The 16,653-nt window shown below is 54.9% G+C and overlaps 1 protein-coding gene across 7 annotated transcripts in view; it reads left to right on the top strand.

The window, feature by feature from the left end:
• The window catches only part of Mta1 (metastasis associated 1), a 34,066-nt gene extending 17,909 nt beyond the window's left edge, over nt 1-16,157 (top strand). For 2 of the 7 annotated variants that reach the window (XM_063240778.1, XM_063240775.1), the window contains 18 exons: nt 244-370; nt 442-505; nt 2,158-2,275; nt 6,130-6,232; nt 6,846-6,945; nt 7,076-7,264; nt 9,465-9,539; nt 9,744-9,802; nt 10,184-10,299; nt 10,610-10,761; nt 10,859-11,048; nt 11,197-11,286; nt 12,089-12,241; nt 12,393-12,428; nt 13,767-13,778; nt 14,930-14,961; nt 15,215-15,366; nt 15,456-16,157. In XM_063240778.1, the coding sequence (XP_063096848.1) occupies nt 244-370; nt 442-505; nt 2,158-2,275; nt 6,130-6,232; nt 6,846-6,945; nt 7,076-7,264; nt 9,465-9,539; nt 9,744-9,802; nt 10,184-10,299; nt 10,610-10,761; nt 10,859-11,048; nt 11,197-11,286; nt 12,089-12,241; nt 12,393-12,428; nt 13,767-13,778; nt 14,930-14,961; nt 15,215-15,366; nt 15,456-15,606 (1,919 nt within the window). In that variant the 3' untranslated portion in view covers nt 15,607-16,157. Of the gene's footprint in view, nt 1-243; nt 371-441; nt 506-2,157; nt 2,276-6,129; nt 6,233-6,845; nt 6,946-7,075; nt 7,265-9,464; nt 9,540-9,743; nt 9,803-10,183; nt 10,300-10,609; nt 10,762-10,858; nt 11,049-11,196; nt 11,287-12,088; nt 12,242-12,392; nt 12,429-13,766; nt 13,779-14,929; nt 14,962-15,214; nt 15,367-15,455 lie in introns of those variants that run through there. The other 5 variants (XM_063240776.1, XM_063240773.1, XM_063240777.1 and 2 more) reach the window with 3 other exon arrangements.
• Nucleotides 16,158-16,653: the final 496 nt, after the last annotated feature.

Here is a 16,653-nt window from a genome sequence, read left to right as displayed (position 1 = left end):
CTGGACATGTAGTTGTTCCCGTTTCCTTTCTTTCTGTGGCTTGCTTCTTCGAAGGCAGGCCCTGGATATCATGCCTTCTTCCCCTTCCTTTACTGATCCCTGGGCCCTGGCTCTGTAGGGGCCTTCGAGCAGGGTTGTGCCAGGCAGGGAGGCAGCCCTCCTGGACCTGAGCTTAGGCATCTGGCCTGGGGCAGGTGTCACCTGGTGTCTACAGGCCCTGCTGACGAGTGCTCTGTCCTTCAGGGGAGGTGGAAGAGGAGGTGGAAAACCCAGAGATGGTGGACCTTCCAGAAAAGCTGAAGCACCAGCTGCGACACCGGGAGCTCTTCCTGTCCCGGCAGCTGGAGTCGCTGCCTGCTACTCATATCAGGTAACTCCTGCGCCTCTTCCCCCAGACCTCCCTGCTTGTTTCCCCTCCACCTGTGTGTTCTTCTCTTTCAGGGGCAAGTGCAGTGTTACCCTGCTCAACGAGACCGAGTCACTCAAATCCTACCTGGAACGTGAGGTAAGGCCCAGCCCCTGTGGAGCGCATTCTCCTCATCAGGCCTCGGTCCCAGGCATTTCCCAGCTGGGCCCTTGCAAGGGCTTGGTGGGTATCACAGAATGGACAAAATCTTGCATAGGCCATGCTTGGTCCTGGCCCAGCCTTGGCCACTATTGGTGTTTGGGGCAGGTTTTTTTTTGGTTGTTGTTTCTTTATGTTTTTTGGTGTTTTTGAGACAAAGTCTCACTATGTAGTTCAGGCTAGCTTTGAAATCATTATGTAGCCCAGGCTGGCTTCAAACTCAGTGGTTCTTCTACCTCAGCCTCCTAAGTGCTGAGATTACAGACATGCACCACCGTGCCCAGCTTGGGGCAGGTGATTCTTTTCTTTTTGGTACCAGAGATTGAACTCACAACCTCATGCTTGCCAAACAGGCACTTATTTCTGAGCTAAATCCCCAAACCCCTAAGTGATTTTTTTTTTTTTTTTTTTTGTCTTTTTCTTTTTTATTGGTACCAGGGATTGAACTCACGACTGCCTGCTTGCAAGGCAGGTGCTTATGCCGCTGAGCTAAATCCCCAGCCCCTCCCTAAGTGATTTTTATGTAGGAATTCTGCATGTGGGGTGGTGATCCCCAGATATCACACCCAAGTTGTGACAACCTGATGCCCAGGAAGCTGGGTGAACCTGTGGGAAGGTAAGGTTTCCTGGGGCCAGATGGGCCAGGGCAGCTGGGCAGAAGGCAGGGGCTCTATCACTTTTTTGGGGGTTGTGTGTAGTCTGAGGGACTCCTGGTTGTAAGGCAGGTGTGTCTTCTGGGCTGTGGTGTTATGGCCCGCATAAAACTTGTCCCTGCACCTACCTCGGGTCCTGGTTCTTCCTTCATGGAGCCCCTGAGGAGACTAAGTTTGCCAGTGGGGTGCCTCTGAGAGTTTGGCCATAGCCCTTCTTGTCCCGAAAAGCTGAGAGGCTCTGGAGGCATGAAGAGGCCATGGCAGTCCCTGGGCCCTCAGATCAGGAGCCAGAGCAGCTGGGAGGGCCAGTGGGAAGGAGGCCTGGGTTGGCACACCCAAGGGCTGTCCAGCTCCCCCAGAGCCTTGGGAAGGTCCCCATTGAGCAGTGAGAGGTACTTGAGAAGAAGCCCTGGTAGAGCCATATGGGTGACTCTGAGAAGAGATTCTGAGGACGTGTGTGAGTAGAGACTGAGCCCCCATTGAGAACGCTGCCCAGGAGCAGAGGATTTAGCTCAGCAGCATAAGCGCCTGCCTTGCAAGCGTGCAGTTGTGAGTTTGATCCCTGGTACTGATTTTAAAAAAAAAAAAAGGGGGAATGTTGCTTGTCCGTGCTGCAGCCCATCTGCGAGTGTGTGCCCAGGAGCCTTGGAGTGTGTAACTCTTGAGATACTGATGTATAAATTACATCTTCACATCATCACTGTGACAGAAAGGCACAGAAAGGGCTGTGACCCGGCCGCTCACAGCAGACTGTGGCACCTCTCACCGGGCTCCTGTTGGGTCCATCTCAGTTCTGAACAGACAAGCAACTTTGGTAGCATCCTTCTGGCCCTCCTATTCATACACTGTGTGTCTCCTGCTGTTGTGGTGACCTTACCTGCCCCAGGTTCTGGGGCCAAGGGCACATCTGACACCTGTCTTGTGTGTGGTGTTTTTCAGGATTTCTTCTTCTATTCTTTAGTCTACGACCCCCAGCAAAAGACCCTCCTAGCTGATAAAGGGGAGATTCGAGTGGGAAACCGGTACCAGGCTGATATCACTGACCTGTTGAAGGAAGGTAGGATGTGGACTGTGGTCGCAGTGGGTCTGTTGGGATGATGCTGTTGTGGGGAGGAGACTGGTATGCCCCCCAAGGGGGCTCTGCAGGGCTGGGGCAGAAGTGCCTGAGGCACCTGTGAATGCCGCGCCAGGCCACTGTGCCCCCTAGCACATCAGGGCAGCAAGCCCCAGCACTTCAGTGACACACATGTCAATTGGACCACTGCTAGTTAGTGGGTTGATTTTCTTTGTTTCCTTCAGATAGCTTTCATGACCTTTCAACCCTTTTTTCCCTCTGAAAAATTTATTTTGTGAAAATCCACTGGCTTTTTGTTTATTTGAGGGCTGCCAAGAAGCTGAGCGGCAGTACCTGGCACCACCCCTCTTGGATCCTTTCCTCCTCCCGGAGAGGGTATACATCCCACTCCTTCTTTCTTTGCTGGAGACCTGTCCTTCATCTCCTGGTGGGCTTGCCAGGGGCTGGCTTTGCCTCCACGGCATCTGACAGGGCTTGAGTGTCCTGTGCAAGTGCTTAGCAGTCCCATGGGGTTCAAGGTTCTGGGAGACGTAGACCTTCTTGGTGTGTGCTTCTGAGTGAGGATGTAGCTTGCAGGTCCTGCATCATCTGTGCAGAAGGCTGTCCAGGTGGCTGCACCCTTAAGCATCTTGATCCTGGGTGGGGAAATCCCCCGGGAAGGGGGGGTCCGTGGGTACACTGGTAAATGGAGTCTTGTTTCCAAGCAGCAGAGCTTCAGGCAATGTGTGGTCCCTTCCCAAGTAATGATGGGCTGTGATAGGTCTAGCTTTGCTGTCCTGTTGTGCCAGCTACCTTGAGTCCTTAACACTCCACACATGTCCCTCTTCCTAAAGTCCTGGCTGAGCGGGACTCCCACCTGTTCTGTAATGTGGAACTTGTACCTGTTCAGCTCTGTCTCCCAAATGACTGTAGTGATCACTCTTCCAGGCCTTGGTCCTAGCTTTGCTTCTGCACCCCCTGGGTGTGGGGTACTGGTCTCTCCCGTGACCATCCTGGCTGTAGCCTCCCTGTGCCTTCTGGGCTCTGGTGGTTTAGTGCCCACTTTTCTTCCTCCACCTTTGTGGAGGAAGCCCACCCTACCAGCCACATCCCATGGGTCTGTTCTGCATGTGGACAGTGTGGGTCATAGCAGCTCTTTCATGGGGTCCTGAGGGTCAGAGGATCAGTGCCAGCCAGGGCAAGTCCTGGGTTCCGTGGTCCTTGTAACTGATGGGGCTAGTCTCCAGGGATCCCTGAGAGGCTGCCTATGTCTTCTTCTCTGTCCTTTATGGACTTTCTTTGTTGCCACTCAGATGGGAGACCCTAGGGTTAGGGGTTTATCCTTCCCTTTGTGGATCTCCAGTTAGCAAATGTTGGACCATAAGGCAGACCATGACATGCTCCTCTTCCTCTTTTCATTGTTTTACTTTTTTGTTTTGTTTTGTTTTGTTTTGTTTTGTTACCAGGGATCAAACTCATGACCTCACGCTTGGCAGGCAGGCGCTTATGCTGCTCAGCTAAATCCCTGGCCCTCTTTCATTGTTTTAGAACATACTTTTCTACTTTCTCTCAACTTGGTTGTCAGTGTTTCCTGCTGATTTGTCTCTTAGGGCCAGGGGTGGTGGTAATCCCAGCACTTAGGAGGCTGAGGCATGAAGGTCGCTGTGAGTTTGAGGCCAGCTTAGGCTACAAAGTGGAATTCAAGGCTAACCCGAATTGTATAGTGAGACTCTGTTTCAAAAAGACCCAAAGGATAAAAAAAGATTTGTCAGTATTCTTTTGAGATGTTTGACTTTCTTTTTTTGTGGTCTCCTGATCCTGTGGATGTTGTTAGATTTCCATTTGTTTGTGTATGGGGATCAAACCCAGGACGTAGTAACCCTAACCTTAACCCTTGGTCCAGGCCAGGCATGTTCCTGACCTCACTGTGTGTACCTACATTTTCCCTCTTGGCTTCTATGGATCTTTGTCTTCGTTACATCTGGAGAGCCCAAGAGGCTGCTGTACGGAGCAAGCAGGTGTCACCCCATGCCTGTACTCTGGAGCATCCTCATGATGTTTCCTCTTGCTGAGCAGGGCTGGCCAAATGGCCCTGCAAGGCTACAAGACCATTCCTACACCCTGCAGCTTGCTGACCCTAAGTGAGAATGTCTTGAGGGTCGGTGTCTTCACCTGGAGTATATGTCCCCTGGAATCCAGTGTGCCAGATGGCTGCCCTGGTTCTCTGTGCTTAGTGGAGACAGACAGGGGTGGAGGGCAAGTTTTGCTATGCCTGCTGCAGGGTAGGAGGTGGGAACTACGAGAGAGACCACATGTGAGCCCAGCACCTTCTCCCTTGCCTCTGCAGCTTTGCCACCTCCTGCTTGTTTTATTTTGTTTTTGCAGTACAGGAGAGTAAATCCAAGTCCTTCATGCTGAGCTACATCTCCAGCCCTGCTGTTAGATTATTTTCCATTTTGAGACAGGGTCTTGCTATTCCACAGTGCTGGGTTCCCAGGCTTGCACTACTATTCCTGGCTTGGTTTCCTTTCTAAGTGGTAAAAAATTGCCTACTTACTTTCACTGTATTTTAGAGGGACCATTAGAAGACAGCTTGTCTTAGGGCATGCTATGCAACATCTTAGCCTGAGAACCTGGGATGCCAGGAGATGGATCTCAGCTTCCTCAGCATGTTCTGGTGCCAGCAGAGTGGTCTCAGATCAGTCTACACCAGGAAAGAGACCTACCTGCGGCCCCGCAAAGTCTTGCTGGGTCCATCCCACACAGCCTGGAAGCAGCCCCAGGGCCATGGGGCAACGACTGCGGATTTGAGCATTTAATCCTCCTGCCTCTGGTGCACTCATCTGAGCTCTGGGCTTCCTTTCCAGGACTTGTTTGTTGATCACTGACTGGACACAGGGTTGAGGCTGCCCAACTCTCGAGGCAAGGCCTAGGAGATGCTGGTCCCAGGAAGGGTCAGATTTTTTTTTTTTTTTTGTCTTTTTCCTTTTTATCGGTACCAGGGATCGAATTCAACGACTGCCTGCTTGCAAGGCAGGAGCTAATGCCGCTGAGCTAAATCCCCAGCCCAGGGTCAGATGTTTTCTTGGACGCATCCAGTTCAGCTTCAGCCCAAGAGATTGCCCGGTGTCCCAGCCTGGGCACCTTAAGAGGCCCTGTGCTCAAGCTGTCTTTGGTCACAAGGCACATTGCTGCCAAGGACTAAGGGGGAGCTGATTGGATCTTCTGTGGAACATGAAGCCTGATACCCAGCTAAATTATGGATGCAGTACTCAGGAGAGTTGGACAAAGGCTGATTGTGGCATTTTTCTTGGGGCCTCTCCAGAGTTGGGCCTGGCTGACTCAGGACCCGACTACCTCTAGGGCCTCTCCCATGTAGAGTTAGTGTGGCTGTTCTGGGGATGCAGGGCTGTGTCTCGGTCATATCTCATTGGTTTCCGGTGACAGTCCCCAGTGGCTTTGGGAGGGCATTTGCACTGAGGGTACTGGTTGAAAGCACTTGAGAGCTGTTACTTTTCATAGCTGCATGTATATCTCTGATTTCTCAAAATAAAAAGCTTGATTAAAACTTAAAAATGAGTGTTTCTCTGCTCCCTTGGGTGGCAGCTGTCAGAGCCCACTGGACCTCCACTGCTGCACCTGTGAGCAGGAGGAGCCCAGCCCCAGTATGAAGGGCACATTTGCACCTGTGTGCAGACACAGCCCTTGTAATCACACAACTGTCCCTGTATCTCCAGCTCCTGGGAGCAGGGAACCACGTGGATCTGGGGAACAGACAGACTGTGGCTTAGAATGGCCTTCTGGGGTCCTCCAAGCAGCCTTCTCCAGCCTTACTGTACCACACTTATTCTGTGTAGGGGAGGAGGATGGCCGTGACCAGTCCAAACTGGAGACCAAGGTGTGGGAGGCCCACAACCCGCTTGTAGACAAGCAGATTGACCAGTTCCTCGTGGTGGCGCGGTGAGTGCTACCTGGCCAGGACAGCAGGGAGCTTGATCTAGAACCCCAAATGGGTGCTGAGGACATGGGGTCTTGGTTCTGATGTTTAGGCAGACAGCTGTGCCCTGGTCCTTGGCTTCGTGATGGCCAGGCCACCCTGGTTTTGACTGTTCTCTGGGGAGAAGATGCTAGATGACCAGGGCAGGTAGCATGGTTCTGGGGACTGGGCTATGTTCTGACTGTGTGCTCCTTCCAGGGTCAGGCTGCCACCTTCTGGCTTGCTAGAGAGAAGATGGAAGATGCTGAAAGGAAGGAAAGGGCTTGGACCTGGGCGGGCAGCTACAGTTAGGGAATTTTAGTAGGGCCTAGGAAGAAAGGCTACCTGCCTGTCCTGTGGGCAGCTTGGCATCCTGGTCCCCAAGCCAAGGCAGCTCCTGAAGTAGCTTGTGGGTGGTGAATTCCCCCAGCTTTCTGCCCCTGGATGCATGCACTTTATGGACTTGTGTCCCACCACCCATCAAGCTGCCCTCAAGGTTTCCTAGGCTTCTGGGAGTAGAGCCCTGCAGGCCCTTGACCTGCCTGGTTGGGCCCCAGCCCATCTGTTCTGGTGGTCAGCCTGTCTCTTCTTCCCTAGCTCTGTGGGAACCTTTGCACGGGCCCTGGATTGCAGCAGCTCTGTGCGACAGCCCAGCCTACACATGAGTGCTGCAGCAGCATCCCGCGACATCACCCTGGTGAGTTGGCTCTTGCCACCTCTCCACACTTGCCAAGCTCCACCAGTGTATAGGGAGGGTGTTGTGGATGGGGTTACCCCTAGGGCCTGGGGACAAGATGGACCCAGGTGACCCTGCTGCCTTGCTGCAGTTCCATGCCATGGACACACTGCACAAGAACATCTATGACATCTCCAAGGCCATTGCAGCCCTCGTGCCACAGGGTGGGCCGGTGCTCTGCAGGGATGAAATGGAGGAGTGGTCAGCGTCCGAGGCCAACCTTTTTGAGGAAGCCCTGGAAAAATATGGGAAGGATTTCACAGACATTCAGCAAGATTTTGTAAGTACCACAGGCAAGAACAAAGGGTGATCAGGAGGGCTCCGTGTCCTTGTGGGAAGTAGGGGACACCCTGTGGAAAGCTTGGTTTCCCTCGCAGTCGTGGCTGACATCCTATCCTACCCCTTCCTGTCCCTGTCTGGCAGTGACAGCATATGACAAGGACAGGGTCCCCTGTGTGCTCACTTGGCAGTGTCCTAATGGAGACTTCACAGTGCTTCCGCCTGAAACTTGTGTTACATGTTCTTATTTTCCCCTCAAGTCTGTCTTGCAAGCCTTACAGTTCTTCAGTGGAATTGTCTGCCTTTCCATGCGAGCAGGACTTTGTGTCCTCCAGAGCCACACTCCTAAGTGCCCATAAGGACTGAATACACTTGAATCCACATGAAGGAACAACCCTGCCACCCTGGTAAAGCCCACCAGGCCCCCTCAGGGGAAGGGCGTATCTCTGATTGATTGGGCCAGCCTGACTACCCACTCCGAGGAGGCCAGGCCATCAGGGCCTAAGACAGTGGGACCTCCGCTGTTTCAGTTGGAGGGCAGGAAATAGTAGAAGCTCAAGCCAGGGTGACAGAGATGAGGATGCGAAGTACCAAGGAGGCAGACAGGGTGAAGACAGGCCTCAGTGTGGCTCCAGGTAGCCTGAGGGGCCCCACTGCCCAGGCGAGGAGAGCCTTGACTACAGTGGTGGCTGGCAGGGAAAGGGCTACTGGAGGAGGACACTGGCTGCTCCCTACCCACTGGCCTCTGCCAGGCAGAAAGACACATAATCTGGGGCTAGGGATTTAGCTCAGCGGCATAAGTGCCTGCCTTGTAAGCAGGCAGTCGTGAGTTCGATCCCTGGTACTGATTTAAAAAAAAAGAAAGACACATAATCTGGCCAAAAAATAACCAAAGGGGGAAGGCTTTCTCAGAAAAAAGAACAAGAAGGTTAGGGCTGGAAATAAATTGCATCTATTAAATTTATAATAGAGCTGGGAAGCTATGACTGGAGCAAAATAGAAAGGGGAAAAAAATTGAGAGGAAAATGCTGCAGGCTGAGTGAGGTGGAGGATGCTTGGCCTCAGGAACCCAGGTTTGCTAGCTGCCACTCAGGAATATGGGGCTGCCTACAGGGGGTTCCATCTCTAATGCGCTTGCTGTTGGGCCTGGTAACTCAATCCAGCAACTGAGTCCTGCATTAACAAGATGGCTCCCGGATAACTGCTGCCATGGAACCCACTCATGTGCCTGTGTACGGAGCATCACATAGTCAGTGAACGGAGAAACAGCATCCTAGACAAGAGTTTCTGTCTGCAGTGCTGAATGGAAAGCCTGGAACTCAGGGTTGGATCTGCAGCTCTGCTGTAGAGTTCATGCTGAGCTTGTGAGCACCTGGACCCTGCCCCAGCACTGCACTTATGCACACATGTGCACCCTGAGTCCTCCGCAAAGGCCGAGTTCTAAGTAAGAGCTCTGAGTTTGAGTCAGGAATGCCCTGGTGAGAAGACAGCAGACCCAGAAGAACAGGAGTTGTGATCTAGGTCACACAAGGGACTCTGCCATGTGTAGAGGAAGAAAAGCTGGCATCCCAAGCCATGAAGCTGAAGAATTCCAGGAAGGATGGAGGCTGTGGAAGGAAGCCACAGAGGTGTGAGGAAATGGAGCCTGGCCAGGAATCCTGGTGGCTCTGAGGTGAAGCTAATACAGAGAGGATCCTGCCAGCCACTGTCCAGCTTCTTGCTTGGCCAGTCCCCTGGCTACTGTAATAGGACTTTTCAGACTGGTTTACATGATTAACAGAAACTCAGGACTCGGGGTTCTAGAGGCTGAAGTCCAGGATCCAGGGCAACATCTGGCAAGGACTCCCATCCTCCTGTGACAGCGAGGGCAGTGGCCAAATGACTGCTTTTCATCTCTGACCCTTCACCATGACAGTGCCCTCAGACTGTCACTCAAGGTTCCTCCCTGAGGCTTCCTGGTGGTGGTCAGATTCTAGCTCGAGTTAGGGGCTGGTCAAGCTAAGGCACTTCCCTGGATCTCTTGGACCTCCCTGGGACCTCTGTGTTAGGTGCTCAGTTTGGAGGACCCCTATCCTCATGTTCCCAGTTGGCAGGCGCCCAGCCGTAACACCCCAGCACTACTTGTCCCTGCCACCCTGCTCTATAGTCTGTCTGGGCAGCAGCCTGTCCCTAGCCCTCATGACATGTCTTTCTTGCCCCAGCTCCCGTGGAAGTCACTTACTAGCATCATCGAGTACTACTACATGTGGAAGACCACCGACAGATACGTCCAGCAGGTGAGGCCAAGGCAGAGCCCTCAGCATCCTCATGGCTGGGGCCCTCGGGGGTTCCTTTGTCTTGGATTCAGTGCAGATTTTAGAATAACTTCGCAAAAGTCTTCCAGGAGGAGGCAGTGCTGGAGACAGCAGTGGTCCCTTTCCATTGCTGAGCTGTGGACAGCCAGCCTGCTGACCTCTCTCAACCCTCTGTTTTGTTTTAAGAAACGCTTGAAAGCAGCTGAAGCAGAGAGCAAGCTAAAGCAAGTTTATATTCCCAACTAGTAAGTTCTATCCCTGTGTCCTGGGCTGGTGAGGGTAGGTTGTGGGGACACCCTAGGGATCCACTGGCAGCCTGGGTCCACTAGTAGCCTGGGGCTCCTGTGTCACCCTGGCTGGGAGTCCAAGGAGGCCCTGGAGGGAGCTGTGGAACCTTGCTCTGGTTCTTCAGCCTTGGCAGTTGTTTGGGGAGGTGGATCAGGATCCCAGTCTGTGTGGCCCAGTGTTCAAGCTGGAGCTTGGCATGCTGGGGCATGGAGGAAAAGTGCTGCTCCATGGCAGCCACGCTTAGGGATGTGCAGAGCAGGGCCTGGCATGCAGGGATGTGGGCCCAGGGCTCTGCCAGGCTGCCGTGACCCACCCTGCGCTACCACCACCCCTTTCAGCAACAAGCCAAACCCGAACCAGATCAGCGTCAACAATGTTAAAGCCAGCGTGGTGAATGGCACAGGGGCACCAGGCCAGAGCCCTGGGGCCGGCCGGGCTTGCGAGAGTTGTTACAGTAAGTGCCTGGCCAGCACTTGCCCAGGGCAACAGGACTATGGGGACACCACTTCTGTCCCTGTGGTCCGCAGAGGATCCTGTGGCCTGGCCTGGAGGGCCCGCCTAAGATGGGGCTGTGGCTGTGGGGTATGATTGGGTGGGTCTCTCCAGGTGTGGGGGCTCCCTTGGATGGGTGTGGGGGAGGGACCCTGTCCCTGCCCTGGGCTGGGGTGGGGGTTATGGCAGTGGGCGGGGGGACACTGTGGAATGCTCTTTGCACCGTTGGTTCTGCTTAAGAATCCGTCTATTTCCAACTTTGTTGTCCGTAGCCACACAGTCTTACCAGTGGTATTCTTGGGGTCCCCCTAACATGCAGTGTCGCCTCTGCGCATCTTGTTGGACATATTGGAAGAAATATGGTGGCTTGAAAATGCCAACCCGGTTAGATGGAGAGAGGCCAGGACCAAACCGCAATAACATGGTAAGTGAGGCACACCTGCCCACCCCATGAGTGCTGGCCTCAAGTCCTCGGCCCCCAGTCATGGCGCTGTGTCTGGGCGGTGCGCCCCGTTCCGCAGAGTCCTCACGGCATCCCAGCCCGGAGCAGTGGGAGCCCCAAGTTTGCCATGAAGACTCGGCAGGCCTTTTATCTGCATACCACCAAGCTGACACGGATCGCCCGGCGCCTGTGCCGTGAGATCCTGCGCCCATGGCATGCTGCCCGCCATCCCTACATGCCCATCAACAGTGCAGCTATCAAGGCTGAGTGTGAGTGTCAGGTGTGGGGAGGGCAGGACAGCAAAAACCATGGCCCCGAGAATGGCTGATTTCCAGTACACTCCATTTCCCTGGGGCCAGGGTGCAGGTGTGGGCCTGGCTCTAAGAGGCCAACCCTTTATCCTCTGGTCCCTTGCAGGTACTGCCCGGCTGCCCGAAGCTTCCCAGAGCCCACTGGTGCTGAAGCAGGTGGTGAGGAAGCCCCTGGAAGCTGTCCTCCGGTATCTTGGTAAGCAGGGTCCACCAGCTGTGCAGTCCTGGCCCACAGCTTATCCATCTGCAGGGACATTCTCCAGGGCTGCCCTTTCTGGTGCCTTGCCATGTGCTGGGCTCAGGCAGATTGATCAGGGTCAAACTGCCCTTGAGAGAGACCCGCCCCCTGTGAGTGTGGTAGGGGTGAATATCTTCTACCCACAAGGGGGCCCCTGAGGCCTTCCCACACACAATGAGACCCCAGCCAGAAGTGCTGCAGTCTGAGGGCTGGGCAGGATGGCCAGGGCAGGAGTCTCACAATAGTGCTGGGCTTAGTGGAGGTGACTGTTCAGGAAGGACATTCCACAACCATGAGCTAAGTGTACTTCTCATGGACACAAGTGACTTTGGTATCAGCTCCTGTTTACAATGATCTTGGGCCCCAGAGGCAGTCTCACCCCTGTTCTGTGAGGTAGTCTGTTTGGCATCTGGCCAGCAGCCAGCCTCTGCCTCAACTCGTGGTCTGGATATGGAGCTAGCTGATGGGCCTGCTGTGCCTGCAGCCACATCTAGATCCTGGTACTGCTTGTCCTTCCTCACCAGGATGGCCAGGCAGCAACCAGCTGTGCCAGGTTGCTGCTCTGTGGAGGTGAACCTAGTGCCCCCTCCTATAGTGGGCATTCTGAACCCCATGGACTCCAGCCTCAGGGTCTGGGCTCTGTATAATGAATGTCCCATCCACCTGGCTTGGCTACTGTGGTCAGGATGGATCTTGTGGACCACATGGACTACCATCCCTGGACTTGCCAATGACGCCCCCTCCCTCACTGTTTCCACAGAAACTCACCCCCGTCCCCCAAAGCCTGACCCTGTGAAGAGCACGTCCGGTGTGCTCAGTAGCCTGACCCCTGCCAAGTCAGCCCCTGTCATCAACAATGGCTCCCCCACCATCCTGGGCAAGCGGAGCTATGAGCAGCACAATGGTGTGGACGGTGAGTCCAGTGGGCGTCCACCCTTTCACAGAGGCTGGGCAAGGTCTGCTGGCCTATAGCCTCCTGGCCCTTGGCTCGCACAGTCTGGTCTTGTCTGGCTCCTATTGACCATGTTTTCTCTCCTCTCTCTCCCGGCCCTTGGCGCTGCCAGGCAACATGAAGAAGCGCCTCTTGATGCCCAGTAGGGGTAAGGCCTGGGCGGCCACTGGTGGGTGCTGTGGCTGAGCCCCGTCGCGATGCCTGTGTGTGCTGTCTGCTCGAGTGGCGGGCGGCTTGGGGCGCGTTCAGGGGCAGTCCACGCAGGCCCGTGTGGCCCCACACCCCCCATGAGCTCCACTTGTGTTTGGTGGAATGCCCATGAGTCTGTGACTCTGGCCCTCAATCCCTCCTGACCCATGCTCTGTTAGTGGACTGTCCTTGCATGTGTGGCCCTAGTATCCCTGCAACCATTGTGCTGTGACTGCCCGCATCGCATGCCTCAGCCTCGCTCGTGAAGCCACCCATGCTGCTTGCAACCCCTTTGTGTGCCCTGCCGGTCAGGATAGCAGGGTTAAATGGGAGTGTCTGCAGAGGTCATGGGGTAGCTGGATGGGCGCATGGTTGGCGCCTTCTCTCTAAGGACTGGCCTCAACACAGCACTGCTGGAGTGGTGGCTGCAGGATCCCTTCCCCCTCTGGGAGGAAGTGTAGGTTGAGTCTGGTGGTGTGGCATGGGAGTGGTGTTTGAGACTCATGGATGCCTAGGCCCAGGATCTCTGTGCAGCTTCTGTAGCACCAAGGTCAGCAGAGTGGGCTTGCCTAGGTTCTCCTGGCTTTAGGCCAGCATGGTGGCTGAGTGAGCCAGCCCAGGGCCCAGAACACAGTGGCTATCCAGCCATATCTGTCCTTGGATGCTGCCTTTGGCAGCCCTGCCAATGTTCTTGTGGGTCAGCAGGGGCTCTGGTGGCAGGGTAAGCCCATGGCCTCTGGCTGGTTATCAATAGGAAGTTGGGGAGGGTCTCCCCACACTCTCAGATCTTACACACACACAAGCAAGTTCTTAGTAGCTAGTCTTTGCTGTTTTGTAAAAAACTATTCACAAACAAGTTAAAGATCCATTTATTCCTGGTGAATTTTTCATAACCCACATTCATTAGTCTCATTGTATAGTCCCTGAGGTGTGTCCTATGGTGAGCAACTTTGGGAAGTGGCCCCTGCCTATCTTTGTGGAGCACTGTGCTGGCCTGTGTCTGGGTGAGGTGGCTCTCAGGTCAGAGAGGCAGCAACAGGAGGCAGTGTCAATTTTCAGGGGCTGAAAGTCCAGCCTGGCTGGGTAGAGATGGTTCCAGTCTGAGTGGCCTGGCTTCTGGGCAGTCGCAGGGAGGCTAGGGCTTACAGCTCAGGACAGAGGCTGGCCACCTGCATCATGGGGACTTAATGCACTGCACCGTCTGTTGCTCTATCCCTACCTGCCTGGGCTGCCTACCATGCATGCTGCTAACTAACACTAGCCTGTGTCTTCTTCCTCTGTCGCATTCCCCTGGCAGGCACTTACCTGGGTAAGTAGCTCTGGTACAGGACTGGCTGGAGTCCCTGCAGGCTCCACAAGTGGGCTGTCCCTGCTCGGGATCTTCAGACCTCCTACCTGTGCCCTGTCCCTGTCCCTAACTCCAGGAAGCTGAGCCAGTTGGCCAAAAGGACCAGGCCAGCACAGTAGTCCCTTGTTGGCCCTGGAGAGCATCTTATATTGGAGGTGGAGGTAGTGTGTAGTAGAGAAGGGTGGGGAGCCCCCTGAGGTGGACATATGTGGGAGGAGGGTGAGGAGCATTCCATCTTGGAGGTGGTGGAAGAGTGGAAGAGTAGGGAGAATCCCGAGTTGGCAGAAGGTGAGGAACACTTCGTGTTGGAAGCAGTGTGGGGGTGGAGGCTGAGGTGGCTCTCCATCAGAGAGGCAGCAGCAGGGTGGGACAGAGTAGGGCGCCCCCTAGGTTGGAGGTGGTGTACAGTGGAAGAAGTGGAGCTTCCTGCGTTGAAGCCAGTAGGAGGGCTAGGTCGGTTCCTCTCCTGGAGGGAACATCACAGCGTTCGGGGACCTGAAGGGCCCACACTGAGTGGGGCACTTGCCCTGTCGTCTGTAGGGTAGGCCCTCTGTAGAAACCAGCACTGGCTTCTGCTCTCAGGTGGGCTGAAAGGCAGTGATGGCCCTGGGTGGGCCCATCTGGGATTCCATGGTGGGGCTGGGAGCCCAGGTGCTCGGGTTTGACCTCTGCCTCACTCCAGTGATAGCTCTTCCAGTCCCTCAGCATATGCCTGGGAGCTGTGGCCAGCTGTGGCCAGCTCTGCCTTCTGGGGTGTGAGTACTTGGAGAGGGGCCCGAGGTATGCTGCTGGATTTGTAGCTGTGCCCTGTGGCACCTGCTTACTGTGAATGCCAGGTTTCGTCTGCCTTGGCTCCATTGAGGGCCGCTTTGGCTCAGGGAGCTTCCTGCCTGTGGCCTGAGCTCCCGTCCCTTCTACTGGCCAGCAGAAAACCATGGAATCCCTGGGCACTGTTTCCACGGCTGCCTGGCTAGGTTGGGGTACAGGGGAGCCAAGCACCTTCGTTCCCTATATCTCCCTTGTCAGGCTGTGTCCTAAGTCCACGGAGGGCCATCTGTGCTGTGGGAGGCCACGCCCCTTTCTTGGTCTCAACTCTTCCCTTTTCTCACCAGGTCTGGCAAACCACGGACAGACCAGGCACATGGTAAGAGCAGCAGCCAGTGGCATGGCATTGGGAGCATCCGGGAGGCTGGGTGGGACCCAGGAGTCTATGCCAGGCCCATCCACTTTGGGTCCAGACAGTGGTCAAAGAGCCCCTGCCTTTCCTGTGCTGAGTCTGCTGACTGCATATTGGCAAAATGGCTTGGCCTGGACCTGGCTGCTTGGGGCACTACTTGTAGAATGTGAGGTGCCACATGGAAGCCCAAGAGCCCTCTCACACCCTTTCTCTGCACCAGGGACCAAGCCGTAACCTACTGCTCAACGGAAAGTCGTACCCCACCAAAGTGCGCCTGATCCGGGGGGGCTCGCTACCACCCGTCAAGCGGCGGCGGATGAACTGGATCGATGCCCCGGATGATGTGTTTTATATGGCCACTGAGGAGACCAGGTTGAGGGGGCATTCTGGGGCATAAGAAGGGGGCAGGCAGGGCACATGGTCACCTTCCAGCCCTCATACTGTCTTCCTCTTCCTCACAGGAAGATCCGCAAGCTTCTCTCGTCCTCAGAGACCAAGCGTGCTGCCCGCCGGCCCTATAAACCCATCGCCCTGCGCCAGAGCCAGGCCCTACCACTGCGGCCACTCCCACCTGCGCCAGTCAACGATGAGCCCATTGTCATTGAGGACTAGGTGGCCACCTGCCCCTGGCCCGCCCAGCCTTTGGCCAGCCCCCACGTCCGTGTCTATGAGGCCTGCACGGCTGGGCGGCCTTCTCCCTTGCCAGCGCTGCCTGCCCACCCTGCACCCTGCACCCTGTGCCCTGCATTTCAGTAGTGCCCCACCTCCTGCCCTCCTTCGCAGACCACTCCTTCGGTGGACATCAGGGAAGAAGTGTGCTTTAACTTATTCCAAGAACGCCAAGGAGTCGTTTTTTTTTAGCTTTGTGTTTACTTTTTGGCTGGAGCAGAAAGGAGGGGTGGCCCCAGCCCCTTGTGCTATGGGGCTCTTGCCTGGGGCCAGGCCCAAGGTTTTTGTTGTGTTCTGTTGAAGGTGCCATTTTAAATTTTATTTTTATTACTTTTTTTGTAGATGAACTTGAGCTCTGTAACTTACACCTGGAATGTTAGGATTGGTGCAGCTGGTGGTGGCCAGGCTGCCTGCAGGGTTGGCCCTTTGTCTTTTCAAGTAATTTTCATATTAAACAAAAACAAAGAAAAAAATCCATAAAAAGGAAAAAGCCAGCCCTTCTCTATGTCTTTTGTTCTCCGGGCCTTAGGGTATCTCTGACCCCAACACCTTTGCGGATTCCAAGGTCTGCTTTGTCAGGTTAGGACAGGATACCTTCCCACATGGTGGTCCCAGAGCCAGGCCCTCTGGGGCATGTGGGCATACTGGGCTGTTGTTGGTCCTGCCCTGGAGCAGCGGAGCCCTGAGGAGATAGGGAAGCTGGGCATGGTGGTGCACAGGGGGAGAAGGGAGGCTACTGAAGCAGGAGAATCCCTGTAAATTCGGGGCTAGTCTGGACTGCATAATGAAACCCTGTCTCAAAACAGAAAAAGACTGCAGGAGACAACAAAGGCTGACCCTGTCACCAGGATCATGTCACAGAGATGGGGTCCACCTAGGTGCTGTAAGAGCCCTGCCCCTATGACTATACCTGGAGCATTCTCAGGCTTGCTGAGATCTCTGCCATGTCCTACTTGGAAACTCTCCCTTTGCTTGTCCCCTCCCAGACAC

This window comes from Cavia porcellus, unplaced genomic scaffold (assembly GCF_034190915.1).
Source record: "Cavia porcellus strain 051 isolate PalLab524CR breed Dunkin Hartley unplaced genomic scaffold, mCavPor4.1 scaffold_31, whole genome shotgun sequence".
In the NCBI taxonomy this organism is placed as follows: domain Eukaryota; kingdom Metazoa; phylum Chordata; class Mammalia; order Rodentia; family Caviidae; genus Cavia; species Cavia porcellus.
The sequence above is the reverse complement of the archived record's forward strand: the minus strand, read 5'-3'. Positions and strand labels throughout refer to the sequence as shown.